The following is a 22,507-nucleotide window of genomic DNA, read 5'->3' on the forward strand; positions in this document are numbered from 1 at the left end:
TTCCTTCCTTCCTTCCATCATCGGGTCCTTTTTTCCCCCCTCCCTTCTTTGTCTCATTCATCTTTCGGCTTTACTTGCGTATTGCCTTCCTTGTTCTTTCCTTCTTTCCATCGCTCGACCTTCCTTCATTCATTGCTTCCTTTTTTCCTTCTTCCCTTCCTTTGTCCTTCCTCCTTTCGTTTCTTTTTCCCTTCACTACATCTTCCTTCATTTGATCTGAACTTTTTCCTTTCTTCTTTCCTTCCTTCATTCGTTGCTTCCATCCTTCCTTCTTCCCTCCTTTATGTTCTCCTGTTCCCTTCCTTCTTCCCTTCTTTACTTCCTTCCTTCGTTCTCCTTGTGCTCCTTCTGTCCTTACAAACTTCTTTCTTTCGTTCTTCCTTCCTTCCACCCACCCACCCACCCTTCTTTCCCTCCTTTTGTTCATCCCTCTCTTTCCTGTTTTTTCCTTCCTTGATCCGTTCATCATTTCCTTTCTTCCTTTCTGATCCACTTCCTGTTTTCTCGCCTCCTTTGTTCTCTCCTTATCTCCTTTCCTTCTTTAATATCGGTCTTCCCTTCCTTCTTTCTGAGTCTACGTGAACAAGCTTGTGGTTGGTCGTATGCAGCGTCAGTCAAACGGCCACTTCCCGTGAAAGTGGGCGGGTCTCGTCTACTTGTTTAGTGCTCGTGAGTGTAAATGACGTTTAAATTTCCGCTTCGTCTCGATACGAATCTAATCGAAAGACGCAGCGTGAACGTTAGCAGCCACGCTAAAGCGTGTGTGAAACAAAGTCGAAAGCAGCCATGACGGTCTCGCTGTCGCGCGTGTAACATGTGTAACGCTCGCCGCACGACGCTGTAACCCACCTGATCGTGATCTCGAAGATCTGGCTGAGTTTGCTCTGTAACATTGTGGCCTGAGGAGAAACAGAAGCACGTGAGCAGAGGAAGTGAAGCACATAATCCACATGACCCTCAAATTTATCCCAGTAAAATCCTCACTCGGGCTCCGCAGTGTGCGGCGATCTCCTCGAACGGAGCCTTCTGGAACTTCTCCACCACCTGCCTCCTCCGCTCTCGCTCCTGCTCCTCCATGCCTACACTGTCCACTGCAGAACACACACACACACACACACACACACTCTCAACATCTACACACACTTCACGCAGAGTCTCAGAAATAACGACCCAGGTGACTGTAGGTGGTCTGTCGTGTTTTGCGTAAAGTATTGGCACCCGTCTACTCCGTCCATCAAGGGACGGATATTCTCAGCACACCAGTGACACTGATGTCTGCTTCTTTACTCCCCTCCTTCCTTCTGTCTTTCATTCATTCATTCATTCATTCCTCCCCCTTCATCCACCGATTTACTTCCTTTTGCCCGTCCTCCTTTCATTTCATTTATTCCTTCCTAGCTCATCTATCCAGATTCACACACCAAGTATTGGCACCCGTCTACTCCGTCCATCACCGATCCGTGACCGTTTTCCTACCTTCCTTCATTCGTTCCTGCACGTTATTTTCTTAAATCCTTCCTTTTCTTTCGTTCTTTCCCCTCCTTCCTACCGTTATTCATTCCTCCCTTACTTTCTATCCTTCGCCTTCCCCCGCCTTTTCCTTCATCCATTCATTCACTCATTCATTTCCTTTTGTTTTTCCCACCTTTCCCTTCTTCTTTCATTTCATTTCTTCCTTTGTTCCTTCCTAGCATATCTATCCAGATTGATACACCTACCATCGTTCTTTCCCTTCCTTCTTTTATTTCTTCCTTACTGGCCTAGTCATTCAATCTGTTTTTTTTTTTTTTTTTTTTTTTAAATAATTTGGTGTCTTTTCTTGGGGAGAAAAGTACATTTTTAAAAGTATTGGCACCCATCTACTCCGTACATCACTGAAAAGGGACCGTCTTTGAGCGGATATTCTCGGCGCAGTAGTGACACCGATGTGACCGCTTTTTCTTTTTTTTTTTTTTACTTCCTTCCATTCTTCTTTCTTTCGTTCCTTTTCTTTCCCTCTTCCTCCTTTTCTCCATTCCTCCCTTGCTTTCTTTCCTCGCTCCCCCCCCCCCCGCTTCCTTGATCCATTCCTTCACCGATTCATTTCTTTTCGTCCTTCCTCCTCTCCCTTCTTCTTTCATTTCATTTCTCCCTTTGCTCCTTCCTAGCTCATCTGTCCAGATCTACACACCTCCCGTCATTCTTTCCCTTCCTTCTTTTATCGCTTCCTTCCCTCTTTATCGCCTCGGAGTCGTTCGATCTTCAACCGAAAGGCAAGTCCAGTGCCGAAATGTACTCTCTCGTACTCTCTCTCTCAATATTGATCTTTGATCTGATTGGCTGAGCGATAAAAAGAAAACGACAGAAGTTAAATCTGTTTTAAAAGCATTCTTCTTTAACTTCAGGTGGTCGAGGACATAACGCCTAGTCTAACACCGGCCCGTGAGCCATACGGTGAGCGTCGGGAACGTTCCAGCAGAACTTAACGGGGAAAATGTTTCCGTAGAGCCAGTGAAGTGCATCTAAACCGGGAGACTCACCTATGGCATTCTTAAGTGCTTCGAACGTGATTTCCTCAGCCGGTGTTCTCTGTGGAGCAGAAAAACCACCACGATATTAGTCAGCACACTGGAGTGTGTGTGTGTGTGTGTGTGTGTGTGTGCGTATATGTATACGTGTGTGTGTTTTTGACCTCCTCTTTCTCTGGACTGTTCCTGGACTCGACCTCCACCTGGAGAGAGATCGTCTCTCCGATACTTTTTCTCTTCGACAGCCTGTCTTCATCTGAAAAAAGAAGAAGAAGAAAAAGGAACGATAATTTCCCACATCCTTTCCGATCCGAGTCGATCCGGTTTATCCGGCGGGACATTTTGCACTTCTCTCATGCTGGCATGTCAGGATGACGCGGCTCTGATTTACATCTCTCTGTACCTGTGAACTGAGGGATGTAAGGTGTGGCGAGTCTCTCGGTGTTGTAGCCACTTCCTCCCAGCACCTCGGCGATCTTCGCCTGCTGGAACAGCACTTCCCCCGCTGGCTTCTCCAGCGTCTCAGGAATCCTGCCGCACGAACACGGGGGATAGAAAAAAAAAAGAAAAAAAGAAAAAAAGAAGAAGAAACGTGTTATTTTCCCGAACAAACAAGGTTACGTCTTCGCTGTCACGCGTGCCCCGAGTCAACAGCTTCGCTGAAGTAGCGCGCACGAGCGAGCGCAGCCCGAGGCAGCTTTCGTCTGTGAAGGTCAGCGATTAACGGCTCCATTCACCACAGAATTACTCCGTTCAATAGCGTCATGGACAATATCTAAGCGTTTCTAAAAGCCAGCGAGGCTGAGTGACTCATGGGCTCCGGGTCTCTAATGGACGAGGTCAGGCTGATACAAAACATGCATCACACACACACACACACACACACACACAGTTGTGTGTGCACTCACATTCTAAACTAAACCCAAATTTCATTTAGAAATGGAGTCCATCATTCTTTGCTTTCTTTCTCTTCATATTGTTTTGCTTTTCCACCGAGATGTTTCTTTCCTTCCTTCTTTTATTCATCCCTCCTTCTGTCCCTCTTTCTTTCGTTCCGTGCCTCTTTCCTTTCGTTCCCTCTTTCTTTCGCTCTTAAAGAACGTCTCCCCCACTTCCTTTTTGTTCCTTCGTTCTTTACTCCTACCTTTCGTTCCACCCGTCTTTCCTTCCTTCCCTTTTGTTCCTTCGTTCTTTACTCCTACCGTACGTTCCCTCCGTCTTTCCTTCATTCCGTCTCCCTTTCTTCTGTTCCCTCGTTCTTTACTACTAACTTCTGTTCTTTTTTCTTTCGTGCCTTTCTTCTTTCATTTCTCCCTTCTCTCTCCTGTATTCTTGTCTGTTCTCTTTCGGTCTTCCTTTCTTCCTTCTTCCATCATTCGTTCCCCCTTCCCTTCCTCCGCCCCTTCGTTCTTTACCGTCTCTCGCCCGTTCCATCCTTTTTTTATTCATTCCTTCTTCTTTCATTCTTACTTTCTTTTGTCCCTTCATTCTTTACTACTACCTTTCGTTCCATCCGTCTTTCATTCAGTCTTTTTTTTTTTTTTCCCCTTCCTGGGGTTACTTCCACGCAGACAGTAACCTGAGCTTGGGATGGAACCGGAGAGACAAACAGAAACAGAAACAGACAGAGACTCACTTTGGACTTTCAATGAAGACGTCTTCTGGCAAAAGAAACGAGCATTCTTTCTGTCTCATCTCGATCACCTGCAACAACAAACAAACAAACAAATACATAAATAAGACCGATACGATTAGGAAAGCTGCACTGCTTGCACAGACTCTCAGAGCACGTAAGCCCGCTGTATTTCTCATCCTGAGCACATGGTTGTGTACGAGGAGGTCAGAGGAACGGCACCGACCTCGTGGACGTGCTGGCAGAAGGTGGGCAGGGTGGTGAGCTGGCACATGAGGTTGAGGTAGGCAGCGGAGAGAGCGTGAACAGCGCAACGGTTAAACACCGGCAACGACTCCTCGCTGACTAAAGCCAAGTCCTGCACACACACACACACACACACACACACACACACACACACACACACACACACACACACAGAATGAAGAACGTGCTACATCACATTCACAAAACACGCTCCTGTTATCACTTACGTTATAGCAGCCTCTTTTTTTCCCCTCAGCTCCAGTAATCTAACCTGTGCCGTGATTGTTTATTTATTTATTTACACTGGAAGACATCTCGGGATTTTAAGGAATTCTGCGGAATGTTGTCAAACTGCACTATAACTATTGCGCTGTAATTAATATATATTCATTTTTCCGCTCCGCTGCTCGTGCTTCTTCTTTAAACCCTACAGCGCTTTGGGTCTAGAGGAGCACAATATAAACAGCATTCATTATTATAGATAGTTTTTACGTTTGTTTGTTTTTTTAAAAATAGTATACCCGACATCCATACGGACTTTATATTCAACACCGACCTTGTTCTGTAATGCTGTGCATTATTTCTCTCTCAGTGTCAGGACTTAAAGGGACGAAGTGTCCCGCCCTCGTCCTGTCTCACCTGCAGGGCCAGGGCGAGGCGAATGAGATCCACCACCACCTCCTCGTTAGCGAGCTCCATGCTGATCAGAGCCAGGAGAGAGTAGAGCATCTCGAAGTGCGGCTGCACGCTGCTCTGCTCCTTACACGACAGGTAAATGTGTCTGTAGAGCTGCTGGGCATGCTGCAACAGACACACACACACACACGACTTTAAAGAGCCAGACCAAAGACAGAAAGAGAACGGTGCGAGGTTGAGGTTCAGTTTAAGGGCGTACCTTCTTCATGAAGAGGTTGTCCTGACGGGAACACTTCTCCATCTTGAGCTTAAGCATGGAAATGTCCGAGATGATGCTACAGAAGGACAGTCGATATGTTAATCGTCGTCAGTGTTTCTATAGTAACGGCTCAATCACAGGTACTTGTATCGTGGACGCGACACACTTTACTCCTAGACATGGTGAAGTTTTCTGCGAGGAGACGTTTATTAAGCTGCAGTTTCTTCCGAAACAGAAGGGTTACATGAAAGGTCACGCGTGCAAACCTGACGGTGGAGAACTTAGGGAGGTTGTCATGGCGATCGATGAGGCTGACGAGGATTTCCAGGACGAGCAGGCGGACGTCCGGGTCCTCCAGCAGCGCGAAGGACAGGAGCGGGTCCAGGAAGGAGCTGGGCAGAGCCGTCAGCATGTTGGTGCTCTGGAAGCCGCACGTCACCTACACGGCAGAGGCACGTGAGCTTCACACGTTCAGTACGGTCTACTTTAGTTACATCGTTTAGAGATCGTACCTGTCTTAGAGACTTCAGCAACATGACCTGGATCATCCGGTCACCCTCAGACCTGAAAAACACAGACGGGTTTTTTTTTTTTTTTTTTTTTTTTTTTTAAATATAAAAAATTAATAATTATAAAATGTGTTAATTAAAAAACGTAATTCAGTATTATTTGTAAAAATAAAATAAAAATCTAAAATGCAACACTGTATTGCTAGCAGCTTGTGAGCAAACTTATATACAGTGATGCGTCTCATGTATCGTTGACATGCCTTCGAGAATCGTGATGATTTTTCGGTCATGACGTGCACCCCTAGATACAAGGGTTTTTAAAAAAAAAAAAATAAGAATAATAATCATCAAATAAAATTTATGCATGAAAGACCCAATCAATCTAAACAAGAAATCATCAGCGCTAGATGTTCATGCTTCTTCACGATGTTTTACACACTTCTGATGAAGGGAAAGAGCTGGATTTTGCTCTGCTAGTACACCAGTGGCTGCAGTACCCACCCAGAGTCTGTGGGTGGCAGTGCAAGGTGCATTCCAGGAATCGGGATCTTCCCCATGATGAAGAGCATCACCTCAGAGCGCTGGTACGTAGGCAGAGTGCTGGCAAAGGAACCTGAAACAGCAAACAGCACAAAACAATACTAAATAAATCAAAGTAATACAGTAATTAGGCTGTAATGATGCACTCCGGTCACAATTCGATTCAATTCACGATACTGGCTTCACCATTCGATTCACGCTACTGACTTCACGAGTCGATTCAATTCACGATACTGGCTTCACGATTCGATTCACGCTACTGGCTTCACGAGTCGATTCAATTCACGATACTGGCTTCACGATTCGATTCACGCTACTGGCTTCACGAGTCGATTCAATTCACGATACTGGCTTCACGATTCGATTCACGCTACTGGCTTCACGAGTCGATTCAATTCACGATACTGGCTTCACGATTCGATTCATGCTACTGGCTTCACGAGTCGAGTCGATTCACGATACTGGCTTCATGAGTCGATTCGATTTACGATACTGGTTCCACGAGTCGATTCGATTCACGATACTGGTTCCACGAGTCGATTCACGCTACTGGCTTCACGAGTCGATTCAATTCACGATACTGGCTTCACGATTCGATTCACGCTACTGGCTTCACGAGTCGATTCGATTCACGATACTGGCTTCATGAGTCGATTCGATTTACGATACTGGTTCCACGAGTCGATTCGATTCACGATACTGGTTCCACGAGTCGATTCGATTCACGATACTGGCTTCACGCGTCGATTCGATTCACGATACTGGCTTCACGCGTCGATTCGATTCACGATACTGGCTTCACGCGTCGATTCAATTTACAATACAGGTTTCACGATTCGATTCACGACACTGGTTTCACGATTCAATTCGATCCATGATACTGGCTTTCACGATTCAATTTCATTCAGTAAAAAAATTTAATGAAGAAAAGAATACAATAAACAATACAAAACAATGTGCATTGCTGTCTGTATAAAACTAAATAAATCAAAAATTACTATGAACAGAATTTAATTTTGTAAAAAAAAAAAAAAAAAAAAGGTATTATGTTCACCATATCATAAAAAAAAAATAAAAAAAAAATACACTTAACCCATAAAACCCAACAATAGACAGTAATAAACATTTTAAATAGAGCACCAAAGTCGCTAAAATGCCCAGCTTCCGCCGCTTCCTTCTCGGGCACCGCATATCACAGCAGCGCAGGACTAGTGTCGTTTAAAAGCTACAAAAGCAAAGAGCCAATTTAAAGGTTATAACATGGCTGTGTAGCCGTATAACGTATAATTCATATTGGTCGTTGTAATCCAGAACTAATCAGGCCCAGCGCAAGCTCATTATACGTAAACTCTATAGGTTGAACAGACTAGGAACACACAAAGTCCACACACACACACACACACACACACACACCCCTACCTATGGTTTTTATGACAGCTTCTTGGAGCTGCCTCTCTTCATGCTCGTTGACGGTTTTGTTCCCTGTGGTGGTGGCATCGTAAAATCCGCTGAGCTCGTAGTCCACACTGAGCTTCAGTTGCCTGAGGAGAGTGTTAAACACCTCCAGAACAGTAGGACCTGAAATACACACGCGATTCAGATAAGACTCATACAACTGTATCACTCCTTGTTGATCTTAAGGCCATCTTTACACGTGTACGCCTTTTCAAGGTCACGCAAAACTCATCCTGCGTCAATGTTTATTTCCACAACAGGAAAAAAAAAAAAAAAAACAAGAGACCAGAAGCACCGACGGTTTTACCCTCAATAAGAAATCCAGATTAGAAATACCCCAAAACCTCCACACCCAGATGCCCTGTTCTGCTAAACCAGTGTATCCTTGGGCTTCATGATTCAAGAACACCTGCCATCTACCTGTTTAGAAAGTAACTCAGATTTTCATCTCTCTGTTTCACGACGACTGCGGAATCAAACCGTCCGTGTGAGTTTATGGTTTTTAGGTCAAAATGTGGCAAAAATACGCACAGAACCATTGTTACTTCCTAAAATAACAACAGGCAGGCGAACAATTTCGTATCATTTTCAAAACAACTGACATAGAGGGGTGCTTGAAAGTAAATATGACCTAAAACATCATCAGATTTTCACACAAGTCCTAAAAGTAGATAAAGAGAGGCCAATTAAACAAATGAGACACAAATATTATACTCGGTCGTCTATTTTTTGAGGAAAATGATCCAATGTTACATATCTGTGAGGGGTAAAAGTATGTGAACCTCTAGGATTAGCAGTTTGATTGGATGGTGAAATTAGAGCCAGGTGTTTTCAATCAATGGGACGATAATCAGGAGTGAGTGAGTGAGCGTTCTGTTGGAGGGGATTTAAGACCGTGGTTCCCCTCCCCAGGAGCGGAGACCAACGAAGATCGCTCCAAGAGCGAGACGTGTAATAGTCCACGAGGTCACAGAGGAACCCGGGGGAACTTCTAAGCAACTAAAGGCCTCTCTCACGTCGGCTGACGTTAATGTTCATGAGTGCACCATCAGGAGAACACCGAACAACCATGGTGTGCATGGCAGGGCTGCAAGGAGAAAAACACTGCTCTCCAAAAAGAACACTGCTGCGCGTCTGCAGTTTGTTAAAGATCACGTGGACGAGCCAGAAGTCTATCGGAAAAGTGTTTCATGGATGGATGGATGGATGGATGAGAGTAAAATAGAACTTTTTTGGGTTTAAATGAGAAGCGTTATGTTTGGAGAAAGGAAAACACTGCATTCCAGCATAAGATCCTCATCCCATCTGTGAAACATGGTGGTGGTAGGATCGTGGTTCGCTGCATCTGGACCAGGACGACTCGCCATTATCGACGGAACAATGAATTCTGAATTATTCCAGAGAACTCTAAAGGAAAATATCAGGATATCTGATATAGAGAAAGTGAGTCATGCAGCAAGACAGCGACTCTAATCACACGAGTCGTTCTACTAAAGAACGCTTAAAGAAGAATAAAGTGAATGTTCTGGAACGTCCGAGTCAAAGTCCTGACCTCAATCCAATAGAGATGTTGTGGAAGAACCTGAAGCAGGCAGTTCATGTGAGGAAACCCACCAACATCCCAGAGCCGAAGCTGTTCTGTACTGAGGAACGGGATAAAACTCCTCCGAGCCGACGTGCGGGACCGATCGACACTTACCCCAAACGTTTATCTGCAGTTATTCCTGCACAAGGAGCTCACACCAGAGACTGAAAGCAAGGGTTCATTTACTTTTACCCCTCACAGATATGTAATATTGTATCATTTCCCTCAATAAATAAATGAACAAGTATAATATTTTTGTCTCATTTGTTTAATTGGGATCTCTTTATCTTCTTTTAGGACTTCTAACGATATAATGATGTTTTAGGTCACATTTATGCAGAAATGTAGAAAATTCTAAAAAAGCACCACTGCATGCCTGATTTTCTCCGTTGGTTTCTACCTGCTGATATTGTGTGACGTCAGCTCCAGACAGTTAACGAAACGATGCATCATATAGAAAACTTCCAGGGTGGAAGATATGATTTATTTATATATATATATATATATATATATATATATATATATATATATATATATATATATATATATATATATATATATATATAAAGTAAGACTTCAGCAGAATGTACTGTATGTACTTCACAGGCTATGGAAATGCCTCCCTCTAGTGGCTAATCTGTGACAGTTTCATATCGGAGGCTTCGCTAAACGTTCCTCGCTCTCAGTAATCGTCAAGCGTTACTAAATAACATGTTTGATGAAGAAGAACCGAATAATAAGCGAGGAGTTTAAAGGGTTCCGTGTTTATTGATCACACAATCGTTCAATTCCTCAGCTAATGAATAAAGTGATTCAATTAAAAAGAGCTGTGAGAGCAAAGAAAATGATCAAATGAGCAAGATTAGCAAACTCAAGGACTAGGACTGGTTTGGGCATGTTATTTATGGTGAACGACATGACGTTGCATATTGAACGTCATGATGCCGGGTTCAGGAGACCTTCCCGACTTTCCGGGTTGAGGCGGTCCTATATTTCTGGTAGATTTTCAAAGTGTGGATCCGTGCACGCTTTTTCAGCTAATATTGCCCACGACTCCTTGCGTGAGGGAGTAGGTGGAGAAGGAGGAGGAGGAGGAGGAGGAGAAGGAGGAAAAGGATGGGAAGAAGGAGAAGAAGGAGGATGGGAAGGAGGAGGATGGGAAGAAGGAGAAGGAGGAGGATGGGAAGGAGGAGGATGGGAAGAAGGAGAAGGAGGAGGATGGGAAGGAGGAGGATGGGAAGGAGGAGAAGGGGAAGGAGGAGAAGAAGGAGGACAAGGAAGAGGGGGAGGAAGAGGAGAAGGAGGAGGAGGAGAAGGAGGAGGATGGGAAGGAGGAGAAGGAGGAGAAGGAGGAGGGGGAGGATAAGAAGGAGGATGGGAAGGAGGAGAAGGAAAAGGAGGAGGATGGGAAGGAGGAGAAGAAGGAGGAGGGGGAGGAAGAGGAGCAGGAGGAGAAGGAGGAGGAGAAGGAGGAGGAATAAAGAAATGATCACAATCTGCAGTTAATATCTCCGAGATCATCTTTTCAGATTTATTTCATGCTACTGGGACGAGATTATTTAGACTTTTCAGACACACATTAATGTTCTCTCCATGTGCACGCTGGTAGTGAAAAATCATCCTGCACTCGCAGTGAAAAAAACTCACCTACAGACCCGCTGGCTGCTATAGCAGCTGCCTCCAGGAGAACCTCCACGATCCCAGCGCGAACCTTAGCCGAGGTCTTACTGTTAGCGTCCAGGTGACCCAGGAGCTGCTGGATGACCAGGTGAGAGTGCTGAGACTGAACACACACACCACAGAGAGAGAGAGAGAGAGAGAGAGAGAGAGAGAGAATACAGTTAATCTGTGTAATCGTCAGAGTCTTTTTGCGTTCTTAAACGAACTCCAGCTCCTAGCGTCTCGTAAGAACGCTAGGTCTGAATCCAGGACTCCTGATTTCGGAGAATTTTGGCGCTAAAACACTTCAGGAGTAATCTAGAACATCGCTAACGAGCCTAAAAACGACAAAATGAAACATCCAACAATATCAGCTAAATAACTATCCTAACTCTCTCTCCTGATCCGATTTATTGTCGTTGTTGTTATTATTATCATGATCAGTGATGCAGATGGAACAGACTGGTGATGAGGACGTCGTTTGTCTTCACTGTTGCTCTGGGTGCAGATCGTGTCAAAAAAAACAAAAAAAACAAGCAAAAAAAAAAACCTTGAAATACTGGCAGTGAAATCCAACACGTCACTAACAACATGTTTGTTGTTCTTACTTGACTCCTAACTTGAAGCCTGATTGGTCAGGAAACTAAAAAACAAACAAACAAACAAACAAATAAAAAGCCGCTTGACGTCACTCTGTGCTTTTCAGAATTTTTCTTCTTCATTGCGACCATGAAAACCCCAAAAACGTTGAAACCAGAGCTTCTTTAAATAAATAAATAAATAAATAAATAAATAATAGTAAATAAATAAACAACCGCGTTGAAGGATTGTGTACAGCTTCGAGGAAAAAAGCCAAAGCATGAAAAGCAGCTTCAACGTGAAAAGTCTCGGCTCGGATCTTTAAGGAGGTAAACGGTAAGAAAACGAGAGAGCGCGCTTTTATGAGCACAACCTCGAGTCTTACACACACACACACACACACACACACACACCTGATAGGAGAACCCCTCACCTGAATGGAGTACATGATGATCTTAAAGCAGCGCACTGCGAAGGTTTTTCCTTCCCACAGAGAGTGATTATCAAGATGCCTTGGAGGAAAAGCAGAGCACACGAGAGAGCGAGAGAGAGCGAGAGAGAGAGAGAGAAATAAGCAGAGCCTGAGCATGATGATGATAAATAATAATAGGTTTTAATTATACAGCACTTTTCCACAGCTCAAGGACACTTTACATTCTAAACTAGTGGGACACATACGAACATCTGAAGAGTAAACAGAAACCGGTGGGGGGGTGGGGGCGTCTCTTACATGAGGACGGGAGTGACTGCGTTCTTGATGTTGCCGTAGGCGGCGCGGCCCAGCAGTTCCCGGAAACAGCGCTCCGTCAGCTCAGCTGGGCTTTCCTTCTCCTTCTCGGTGGCCTGCAGCGGAGACGGGGAACGGCTACACACACACACACACACACACACACACACACACACACACACACACACACAGAGATACAAGTTAAAGAAGGGGAGTTAGTAATAAAACGTGTATTACTGTACACTGAGAGAATGAGGCTGAGCTCCACGACTTCCTCTGACGCTACGATAGAAGCTCGGAGCTTAATTAAAGCTCGTGATGAGCTCAAGGCTTCCAGCGCTCCTCAGCGTGAGCTCACAGTGTTTTCCCCATTACTCTCGCCAATTTTCCATCATTTATTCAGCAGCCTATTCTTGTCCCTGCTCGTTTCCTGAGTTCCACCACCTGGTACAGCTGCGGGAACCTGGTACAGAATTTCTGACTCCTAATAAAGGGGCTGATGCACAGAATTGAGACAAATAACTGATTTAAAACATATAAAATAAGTAAAAAAAGTCTTGTTCAATGCAACGATGAAGAGTTTGGATCCTGGCATTGCCGCTTCAGCGTAAGACGAGGTGGTCCCGGTCCGCTTTCAAGTGAGAAAGCGATTCGACTCTGAATCGACTCGACTCGGAATCGACTCGACTGCGGGAAGTGAATCAAACATGCCGTGAATCTTTTGTTTCTTTTTAAATCTATCTTCAAGTTAATAAGACAAAAAAAGAAGCGAAAAATCCTGTTACTTAGAAACCATAAAAAAATAAAAAAAGATGTGGGAAAAAGTAACCTTGCAGCTTTAACTGTAACGCCGACACTGGAGACTCCTTCCATAAACGCTAAATAAACATTTCCTTACTTCAACAAAACGTCACCAGATCAACGGTGAATGTTTCCTATAACGTCCCAGTGAATTATCTACTACTATTTAAATTATTATTATTTTTTTTATTTAAAACGTGCGTGTTAATACGCTCACTTTCCACTTTATTAGGAACACCTGTGCATTCATGCGGTTATCTAAAATCAGCCAATCGTGTGGTGGCAGCACAATGCAGAAAATCAAGCATTGGTGGCTTGGTGGTTAAGGCTCTGGGTTACTGATCAGAAGATCGGGGGGGGGTGCAAGCACCAGCACTGCCAAGCTGCCACTGTTGGCAGCTGTCGCCACTCATTCGGTCCTCTCTTCCCCTGATAACGACGGTCGAGAGCGAGTTAATAATAAGCTGCCATTTACAGTAAGAGCCAATTAGCACTTCAAACAGCAGAATAGGAGTAATTAACATCTCCTCCGGTGCTGTAATTACGCCCGTTAGCGGTCACATCGACGGGGTAACGCAGCAGGAGAGCGAGCGTGCACGGGAGGAAAGAACCAAACCCCCATCAGCCCTGTGCATCAGTACATCAGCACGAGCCCATAAAACTGACCCCCACTCTCACGGGACCTCTCTCATTACAATTACTTACCAGAAATCTCCACACTGACGCACGTTTAAAATGTTTCTGCTGAAATATTTATGAAGCGTTTCAGCGATTCTGGCGCTTGTGTTTGTTGATGCTGTATTTTCATTATCCCTGCGAGAGGTCAGCGGTCGCGTGTCGTCACAGGGTGACGTCGGGCGCGTCTCGATCAGCTCTCCAGGTGGTGAATCGGTATATAGTGTACACGAGTCGGGACGGTGGTAAGATCCCTGTCTCACTACACGTTAGGACACCGATGACTCGGTTTCCGGCGTCATGACGACGCACTCGCGTTGTAAAACGTCACCGCTGGCGTTTATCAACACCACGCAGGACCGATATCTTTCTGATATCATACGTCGTATTAATTTGTTCGCGTCATCACACGGGTTCCCGTCACGGCACTTCAAGCAGGGTCGTAGGCTCGCTAGAGGATTTTTAATATCGTTAAAAAACACTTAAACGTCGTTAGACTCAAACAAACCGTATACAGAACGCCGAATAAAGTTAAAAATCGCGAACGTACTGTAAGTAATCATGCGAGAGCTACAACCACGATAACAAGCTACTTATGTTCGTAGTCGGAGTTAGCGGAGAGTTCGTCCGCCATTTTGTTTTGTTTCCGAGCCGAGAGGCTTCAGACAACGTGACGTCATTTCCAGTAAGGGAACATAGCGAGCGTCGACGCTTCCTGGTTTATGCGGTGCATTGTGGGATTTTTTTTTTTTAGGGAGCGAACGATAAAGCGCACTGGAAGGATTTCACGATCGAGATTAGCCCTTAAGATGGCCGCCTCTCTGATCGGCGCACTGACTGGTGAACTCGGGAGCTTACCGAGACGCACCCAGTGTTGTTTCTAGCGCGGCTACGATGCCGTTTAAAATTTCAACACGTTTCTCCGTTAGCGCCGAAAAGGGAGCACGAGGACTTCTTTTCTCACTCACCGTTTTCCAAGGGCATCATATTAACGAGAAATCGCGAGAAACGCTGGATACGATGTCCCAGAATGCAACGCGGCTATACGACTACGAGTTACGTCAGAAACTTGGCTCGGCTAGTCGAGATCGACGAGATGTTAGCGTGAACGCCGAAGCTTTGGATGCTGAACAGTTTGAGCAGATGAGAGCGAGCGAGAGAGAGAGAGAGAGCGATCGGCGGGTAGAACGGCATCGTGGGTAACCTTTAATCAAAGTGAAAACAGACCGACAAGACACGACCGAGTCGTCCTCACCTCTCCGTGCCTTCTCCAGACTGCAGGTTAAACAGCAGAGACGGCACAATCTTGTCCATGTGCTGCGGATCCCAGATGTTCGCCTGCAGTTCATCGTTGACCGTCTTCCTCACCACTCCCTGCAGCCCTTTGATACCAGCCATGCGGATTCTGAGACACAGAGACATTCAGAAACAACACAAGATGATCCGAAAGTCATCAATCCTCAACAACTGAAGATTGTTACTCGTCGTATGACACGATCCTGATAAAATCATATCGGACATATTCAGGGATCAGTTTGGGAGGTCAGTAAACACGTAGATCTGATCATATGCAGGTATTACTAACAAGAAAACCCGAGCGCACGTTGCCGCACTCAGCGGTTCGGAGAAAGTACACAGTTCGGTAGTCAGGGCACTGATCAGAGAGTCGGCCATTTCAACTTCGCAAAATCCTTCGCTCCCTACAAAAAAAAAAATCCCACAATGCACCGCATAAACCAGGAAGCGTCGACGCTCACTATGTCCCCTTACTGGAAATGACGTCACGTTGTCTGAAGCCTCTCGGCTCGGAAACAAAACAAAACGGCGGACGGACTCTCACCTAACTTCATCTAGAAACGCAAGTAGCTTGTTATCGTCGTTGTAGCTCTCGCATGACTATTTACAGTACGTTCGCGATTTTTTACTTATATTCGGCGTTCTGTATACGGTTTGTTTGAGTCTAACGACGTTTAAGTGTTTTAACGATATTAAAAATCCTCTAGCGAGCGTACGATCCTGCTTGAAGAGCCGTGACGGAAACGCGTGTGATGACGCGGACAAATTAATACGACGTATGATATCAGAAAGATATCGGTCCTGCGTGGTGTTGATAAACGCCAGCGACGCGAGTGCGTCGTCATGACGCCGGAAACCGAGTCATCGGTGTCCTAACGTGTAGTGAGACGGGGATCTTACCACCGTCACAACTCGTATACGCTATATACCGATTCACCACCTGGAGGGCAGATCGAGACGCGCCCGACGATGTTGTTATTGTCAGCTTAGCCGGATTACCGTTTATTCTCTTCTAAGGTGAGGTGAGGATTTTTAGCCACAGTTCACCTAGAGTTATGTTTGCATCCCAAATATGTCGCCCACAACAGGCAAATCACATGACGCTACGAAACGCTATGACGGATGTTAGGAGGCCATTTTAATTATCATGGGCATTGGGGGGGGGGGGGGGGGGGGGGGGGGGGGGGGGGGGATGGGGCGCAACATCATCCATAACGCATTAAATTCTCCGCCGATCCAGGATTTCCGAATTTCATCTTCGGATTCGTTTATTTAGATTCCTCGTGCGCGAGAGAACACTTTCGCCGCATGTTTCCAAAGCGCTGTATTTTCTCACCTGGTGCGGATATCCGGATCCTCGAAGCTGGAGTGGCACATCTCACTAAAGCGTGACACGAAGAAATCATAACTGCGATGGTACGACGGCGTGTCCTCTTCGATGTTGGCGAACTTGACAAACTGAGGAACGTGGAGAGAAAAAAAGTGAGAAGGAGAATCAAATAGCAAATAAAAGCAAACAAAACAAAACAAAACAGAGGCATTTGCAGAGAGGCGACGCTTTCTCGCCGTGAACACACAGCGTGTCTTCGTTATGCAAAAATTCCAGCGGTTAAAATTTAATGAATTGACATCTTTCAAATGAGACCTGGTGGAGCACCATCAGTCCCCCCTGAAGGCACTAATGAAATGGTTTATAATTTCCCGGCTTCATAAGCCAAGGAAAGATGAATAAAAGGGAAGGAGACATGAGGAATACTGGATAAACAACTACGGTGTTTGTTTGTTTATTTCCGTTACATTCCGTGAGATTTGACCTCCTTCTGCGTGAGGATAAGAATACAGTCTGTATTTTAGCTCTAATACAGACGAACACGTTTTAACGGAGGGGGTTGTGATAAAAAATAAATGAATAAATAAGTAAATAAAAGACTCTTACCGTCTAATTTCCTGTCTGAGAACGCAGACAGATTGTTGGACTGAACAGGCGCCGGACTCCTAACTCGTTTAAGTCTATAAACACGTGGATTAAAACGAACATACGCTCTCTTTAATTACATCTCCCGCTGATCGAGTTCCTCGCTAACGGCGGAGGCGTGTAGCGGCCCGAGTATCGATCCCGAAACTAGCGCGGGAACACATACGTTAACGTCCGGGGTTAATGGCGGGTTTATCGCGGATGAGGAAAACGCATCACGTAAAAATCGAACAATATACACTCTCGATGAAATCGAAGAAGCACTTTATCGGTTTGTTTATTTATTTGTTACCGTCATCCTGAAATAACGGTATTTTTTATACCCGGACTAACGTGGTAAAAAAATTTTGGCACCCTACAGGCAAAATAGTTGCATGAGTAAATAATTAAATATCCATATCATTCAGATCGAAGCGGTTCGACGCGACGAAGTGGTTTCCCCAAATTCACCTGAAAATGCTTAACTTATAATGAATTCTCCAGTCTCAAAAATATTCGACCCCCTTCATGGCAAGCTTCTTTAATACTTCGTAGCGCACCCTTAGTTGAGACTCTGCGCTCATATCTGACATTCTAGGGTGTACGGTGCCATTGATCTTGGAACCAGCGCTCGTTATTACGGCGTAAAACACTATTTACCGAGTTGGTTCCCAGTATCTGCAGGTTGGGCTTGTCGGCTTCCAGAAGTTTGCGCACCATCTTTAAGAAACTCTCCACGAACAGGTTAATGCTCTGACAGTGGCACGCCATCAGCAGCTGATCCAGAGCCTCCATCGCAATACACACGTAACTGACGACGAGAGAGAAGATAAATAAGCGGGCGGTTTCAGGGTAAAAGAAGCAAAAATAAATAAATAAAAGTTTCCCCTACCCGTATCTGTGTCTGGCCACGTCGCGGCACAGTCTCTCAGACAGGTAGGCTCCTATTCGGTCCAGCTTCTCTGGAGCAGACAGAGCGTAGAACGTCAGCTTCTCCATGTTGGCCTTCACCAATCCGTCCTATACACACACACACACACACTCGAGCTAATGAATCACAGAGTAACAATGATGGCGTCGCCCTGATAATCCTGGAATATTAATTCACACTAATTCGGTCAGAGAGACTGGGTTTGATTTAGTGAGGAACTTTGATCGCACACATCATACTCAGACATGTCCTACATCATCGCAGCTGAAAGTAGTACAGCCAAAGACCCCGACTTCTAACACTTCTAATTTGGAGATCAGGTGTTATTTAGGCATCGTCTCGAGTGCTCGTCGTACAATTTGGGATGCAGATTTGAATGCTTGTTAAATGCAAGCCCACCCCAATCTTCCATAGTGTCTCAAATAGTGTTCTTCCAAGTCATTTTTAAACCTTAAAAAGACGTATAACTTTCCGACCGTGATTTATCTAGTGAACAAGGAGACCGGGTCCCTAACGATCTATTGAAAATGTTTTTATAACAGTTATACTGTAACACGTAAAAACCTAAAAGCTTGCCGAGGTATATCTGACCCTGAAAGTAATGATGATAAAAGGGAAAGGGCGTTTTAAGAGGATGTGAACTTAAGAATAGGGATCGGAAAACCATGGATATGACGCGTTGAACAGGAAGCAGGCTCGTCCCTCACCTCGGGATCTTCAGGAAATATGTTGTCAACAAGCCTCTTGTAACGGGGCCTGAAAGCCCCACAGCAACAACCACACACCCCTGAGAGAGAGAGAGAGAGAGAGAGAGAGAGAGAGAGAGAGAGAGATTACAATGGAAAAACATCAGGCGATCATCAAACCCCAGGGGAAAAAGTCTCTCGTGCGCAAGAGACTAAAATAAAGCGTTCGCATCACAACAAGACCTTGAGCAGTATTTAAAGAGAAACACTTCAATGAAGCACCTTGTTTTGAATTGGCTCAATATAGGGGACATTAAACACCGAGGACTCCAATCAATATTAATCACTTGAAATGACTAAATCACCAGCACTAAGGCCAGCGGTGCGGTCGAAATGCAGCTTCACACGGTGTCGATGTATGGCTAACTGGAAAACACAAACATGGATTGATGGATTGTTGTAGATGGATGGGCATGTGGAAGGATAAATGTATGAGTGGAAGAATGGAAGTATGGAAGGATGGATGGATGGATGAGTGAGTGAGTGAATGAATAAATGTATGAGTGTAAATGGAAGGACAGATGGATGGATGGGCGAGTGAGTGGATGGATAGATGGATGCATGGATGGATGAGTGAGTGAGTGGATGGATGGATGAGTGAGTGAGTGAGTGGATGGATGAGTGAGTGAGTGAGTGAGTGGATGGATGGATGAGTGAGTGAGTGAGTGGATGGATGGATGAGTGAGTGAGTGAGTGGATGGATGGATGGATGGATGAGTGAGTGAGTGGATGGATGGATGGATGGATGCGTGAGTGGATGGAAGAGTGAGTGGATAGATGGATGAGTGAGTGAGTGAGTGAGTGAGTGAGTGAGTGAGTGGATGGATGGATGAGTGAGTGAGTGAGTGGATGGATGGATGAGTGAGTGAGTGAGTGGATGGATGGATGGATGGATGAGTGAGTGAGTGGATGGATGGATGGATGGATGGATGGATGGATGGATGAGTGAGTGAGTGGATGGATGAGTGAGTGAGTGAGTGAGTGAGTGAGTGGATGGATGGATGGATGGATGGATGGATGAGTGGATGGATGGATGAGTGAGTGAGTGGATGGATGAGTGAGTGAGTGAGTGAGTGAGTGAGTGAGTGGATGGATGAGTGAGTGAGTGAGTGAGTGAGTGAGTGAGTGAGTGAGTGGATGGATGGATGAGTGAGTGAGTGGATGGATGAGTGAGTGAGTGAGTGAGTGGGTGGATGGATGAGTGAGTGAGTGAGTGAGTGAGTGGATGGATGAGTGAGTGAGTGAGTGAGTGAGTGAGTGAGTGAGTGGATGGATGAGTGAGTGAGTGAGTGAGTGAGTGAGTGAGTGGATGGATGGATGAGTGAGTGAGTGGATGGATGAGTGAGTGAGTGAGTGAGTGAGTGGGTGGATGGATGAGTGAGTGAGTGAGTGAGTGAGTGAGTGAGTGAGTGAGTGAGTGAGTGAGTGAGTGGGTGGGTGGATGGATGAGTGAGTGAGTGAGTGAGTGAGTGAGTGAGTGAGTGAGTGAGTGAGTGAGCGAGCGAGCGAGTGAGTGGATGGATGAGTGAGTGGATGGATGAGTGAGTGAGTGGACGGATGGATGAGTGAGTTTATAGATGGATGGATATCCAGTTCAATAGAACAGTTTGTTATATCTCCCTAGGCTCCTGAGTGGGGGAAAAAGTCCACATTTATATCATTGCGTTTGTTTCAATAACAATATTCTTTGTTCCTGCCAGCTTTAAATATACGGTAGTGTTGCCCCTCCTTTAAAACAGCAACATCATTTTAATCTAAAGCCGCTTAGTAATTTCTCTCCGATACCAAAGACACCTTGAAAAATGCATTTCTCTCTGATCTTTACTCATATTTGAAGATAAATGAGATTTTTGAAACTGGTCTGATTTTAAAGCCTTTCATAGCAGAATCCGGCTCGTTAAAGGTGTCGGACATCGCAGATCACAATCTTCTCATCATCAGGTCCTACCACAGTCGCAGGAGATTCTCAGTTAACATCAAAAACTCCTATTCATCTATTACTGCCACTGGCTGTGGCGTTCCTCAAGGATTTATATTAGAGCATGCTTTCCCCCCTTCATGGTTCATGCTTCCATTGGGAAACATCATCTCGCTTTTACTGTTATGCTGATGACACTCAGATCTCCTTTTAAAAACCAATCATCTGTTCTCACGGCAGAGTCTCAAAGCCTGCATTAGGGATGTTGTGAGCTGGATCGCTAACAGATATATTTAATTAAATGAAAACCTCTCTGGCCCATCCAAATCCAATAGTACTAGTAAGGTACGGATCCTTGGTGTATTTACACCGTGTATTTACAGTAGCCGAGGTTATGAAACAGTCCTCCACTCGAAAGTTTAACTGTTATGGCCGGATCGTGTTCTTCATTTTGCACAGCACTTTGGTCAATTCTTCTCGTTTGCTATGCGCATTACAAGTAAAATGACTTACTTACTTAGCTAAACACGACGACCATTTTTGATTTGCTAAGAACGTAAACATCTGTGCCTTTCACAGATTTATCAGCACGGCTACAACTCTTTTCAGCCAAGCAGACCGCTATACTGTCGCATGATAGACAGCAACCGTGCTTTCCTAGAGGTCATGTGATTCATAAAGAGAAATTTTACAGGAGTTCGGAAAACAATGATGCGATTTAAAGGCGATTTCTACAGAGCATCACTGCTTTATAGTTTGTTTGTACAGTTTTTGCATGAAAAGAGATGCAGTACATTTTCCATGTGACTAGAAATACTGGACTAAGTACTACGCCTCAGTTTGTCACTAGGTTTACATTATCCTAATGTCAACAAACTCCCATAAAGGAGAGATGGATGGATGGATGGATGGATGGAAACAGATTTTTGTTCAGAACAGCATAAATCAAGTCATTTGTTTAGATACATGTAGTATTTTTATCATATTGGATGGTTGGATGGATGGATGGATGGATGGATAAACGAGTGAGTGGATGGATGGATGAAAGATCTTTGTTCAGAACCGCATAAATCAAGTCATTCGTTTAGATACATGTAGAGATTTCCTCCTATTGGGTGGGTGGATAAATGTTTGAATGGGTGAATGGATGGGTGGATGAATAAATGGATAGACGTGCGAGTGGATGGATGGTTGAAAAAGATTTCCGTTCAGAACCATATAAATCAAGTAATTTGATTAGATGCATGTAGCCTTTTCATGGTATTGGATGAGTGGACGGATATATGTATGAGTGAGAGAATGACTGGATGGATGGGAAAGTGGATGGATAAATGTATGAGTGAGAGAATGAATGAATGGATGGATGGATGGTTCTCTAAAACAGCCCTCTTTATAGAACAGGTTAAAGATGGCGGCAACGCAAACCAAACCGTGCTCCACCTACATACGACCTTGAGCAAAGTTGTGAAATGTGCTAGTCGTCATCTCCGCTATCTCTCACATCCCTGTTGATGTGCGGGAAAAAATCATTTCCAGCCGACTGGCCGACTCTCGTCAGCAACAATGAGTCAGGTCTGTCCCTTCAGACTGGCTCTAAGCAGACCTGGGAACATCTACATGTCCACCGCAGCTCCATTCAGAGGGAATTCGTTACAAAAATATTATATAATATATTTTATATAGAGTATTTAGTAAGACAGAGAGAACACTGATGGGGTTTGCAGTCTTCTCTCTACGCTCAGCTTCTCTCTGCCCAGTATTATTGTATTTGTCGTATTTTAGGGGTCTGTTCGTACCCCCACCCTCATCTAGCGTTACTTGCTAACCGTCTTCTCAACCGGAGGAAGAAAG

General features: G+C 44.8%; 1 protein-coding gene across 6 annotated transcripts in view; it reads right to left on the bottom strand.

The window, feature by feature from the left end:
- Window positions 1-22,507, bottom strand: part of efr3bb (EFR3 homolog Bb (S. cerevisiae)) — a 45,770-nt gene that overhangs the window by 2,045 nt on the left and 21,218 nt on the right. For all 6 annotated transcript variants that reach the window (XM_053675567.1, XM_053675568.1, XM_053675565.1 and 3 more), the window contains 21 exons: window positions 18,700-18,779; window positions 17,954-18,081; window positions 17,722-17,872; window positions 16,444-16,565; window positions 15,067-15,216; window positions 12,339-12,473; window positions 12,042-12,120; window positions 11,018-11,153; window positions 7,750-7,908; window positions 6,292-6,403; window positions 5,794-5,845; window positions 5,548-5,720; window positions 5,282-5,357; window positions 5,026-5,187; window positions 4,367-4,498; window positions 4,144-4,211; window positions 2,911-3,038; window positions 2,672-2,763; window positions 2,520-2,568; window positions 985-1,091; window positions 850-899 (listed from right to left, as the gene is read on the bottom strand). In XM_053675567.1, coding sequence (XP_053531542.1) covers window positions 850-899; window positions 985-1,091; window positions 2,520-2,568; window positions 2,672-2,763; window positions 2,911-3,038; window positions 4,144-4,211; window positions 4,367-4,498; window positions 5,026-5,187; window positions 5,282-5,357; window positions 5,548-5,720; window positions 5,794-5,845; window positions 6,292-6,403; window positions 7,750-7,908; window positions 11,018-11,153; window positions 12,042-12,120; window positions 12,339-12,473; window positions 15,067-15,216; window positions 16,444-16,565; window positions 17,722-17,872; window positions 17,954-18,081; window positions 18,700-18,779 — 2,341 coding nt within the window. The remainder of the gene's footprint in view (window positions 1-849; window positions 900-984; window positions 1,092-2,519; window positions 2,569-2,671; window positions 2,764-2,910; window positions 3,039-4,143; window positions 4,212-4,366; window positions 4,499-5,025; window positions 5,188-5,281; window positions 5,358-5,547; window positions 5,721-5,793; window positions 5,846-6,291; window positions 6,404-7,749; window positions 7,909-11,017; window positions 11,154-12,041; window positions 12,121-12,338; window positions 12,474-15,066; window positions 15,217-16,443; window positions 16,566-17,721; window positions 17,873-17,953; window positions 18,082-18,699; window positions 18,780-22,507) is intronic.

This window comes from Ictalurus punctatus, chromosome 25 (assembly GCF_001660625.3).
Source record: "Ictalurus punctatus breed USDA103 chromosome 25, Coco_2.0, whole genome shotgun sequence".
Classification (NCBI taxonomy): domain Eukaryota; kingdom Metazoa; phylum Chordata; class Actinopteri; order Siluriformes; family Ictaluridae; genus Ictalurus; species Ictalurus punctatus.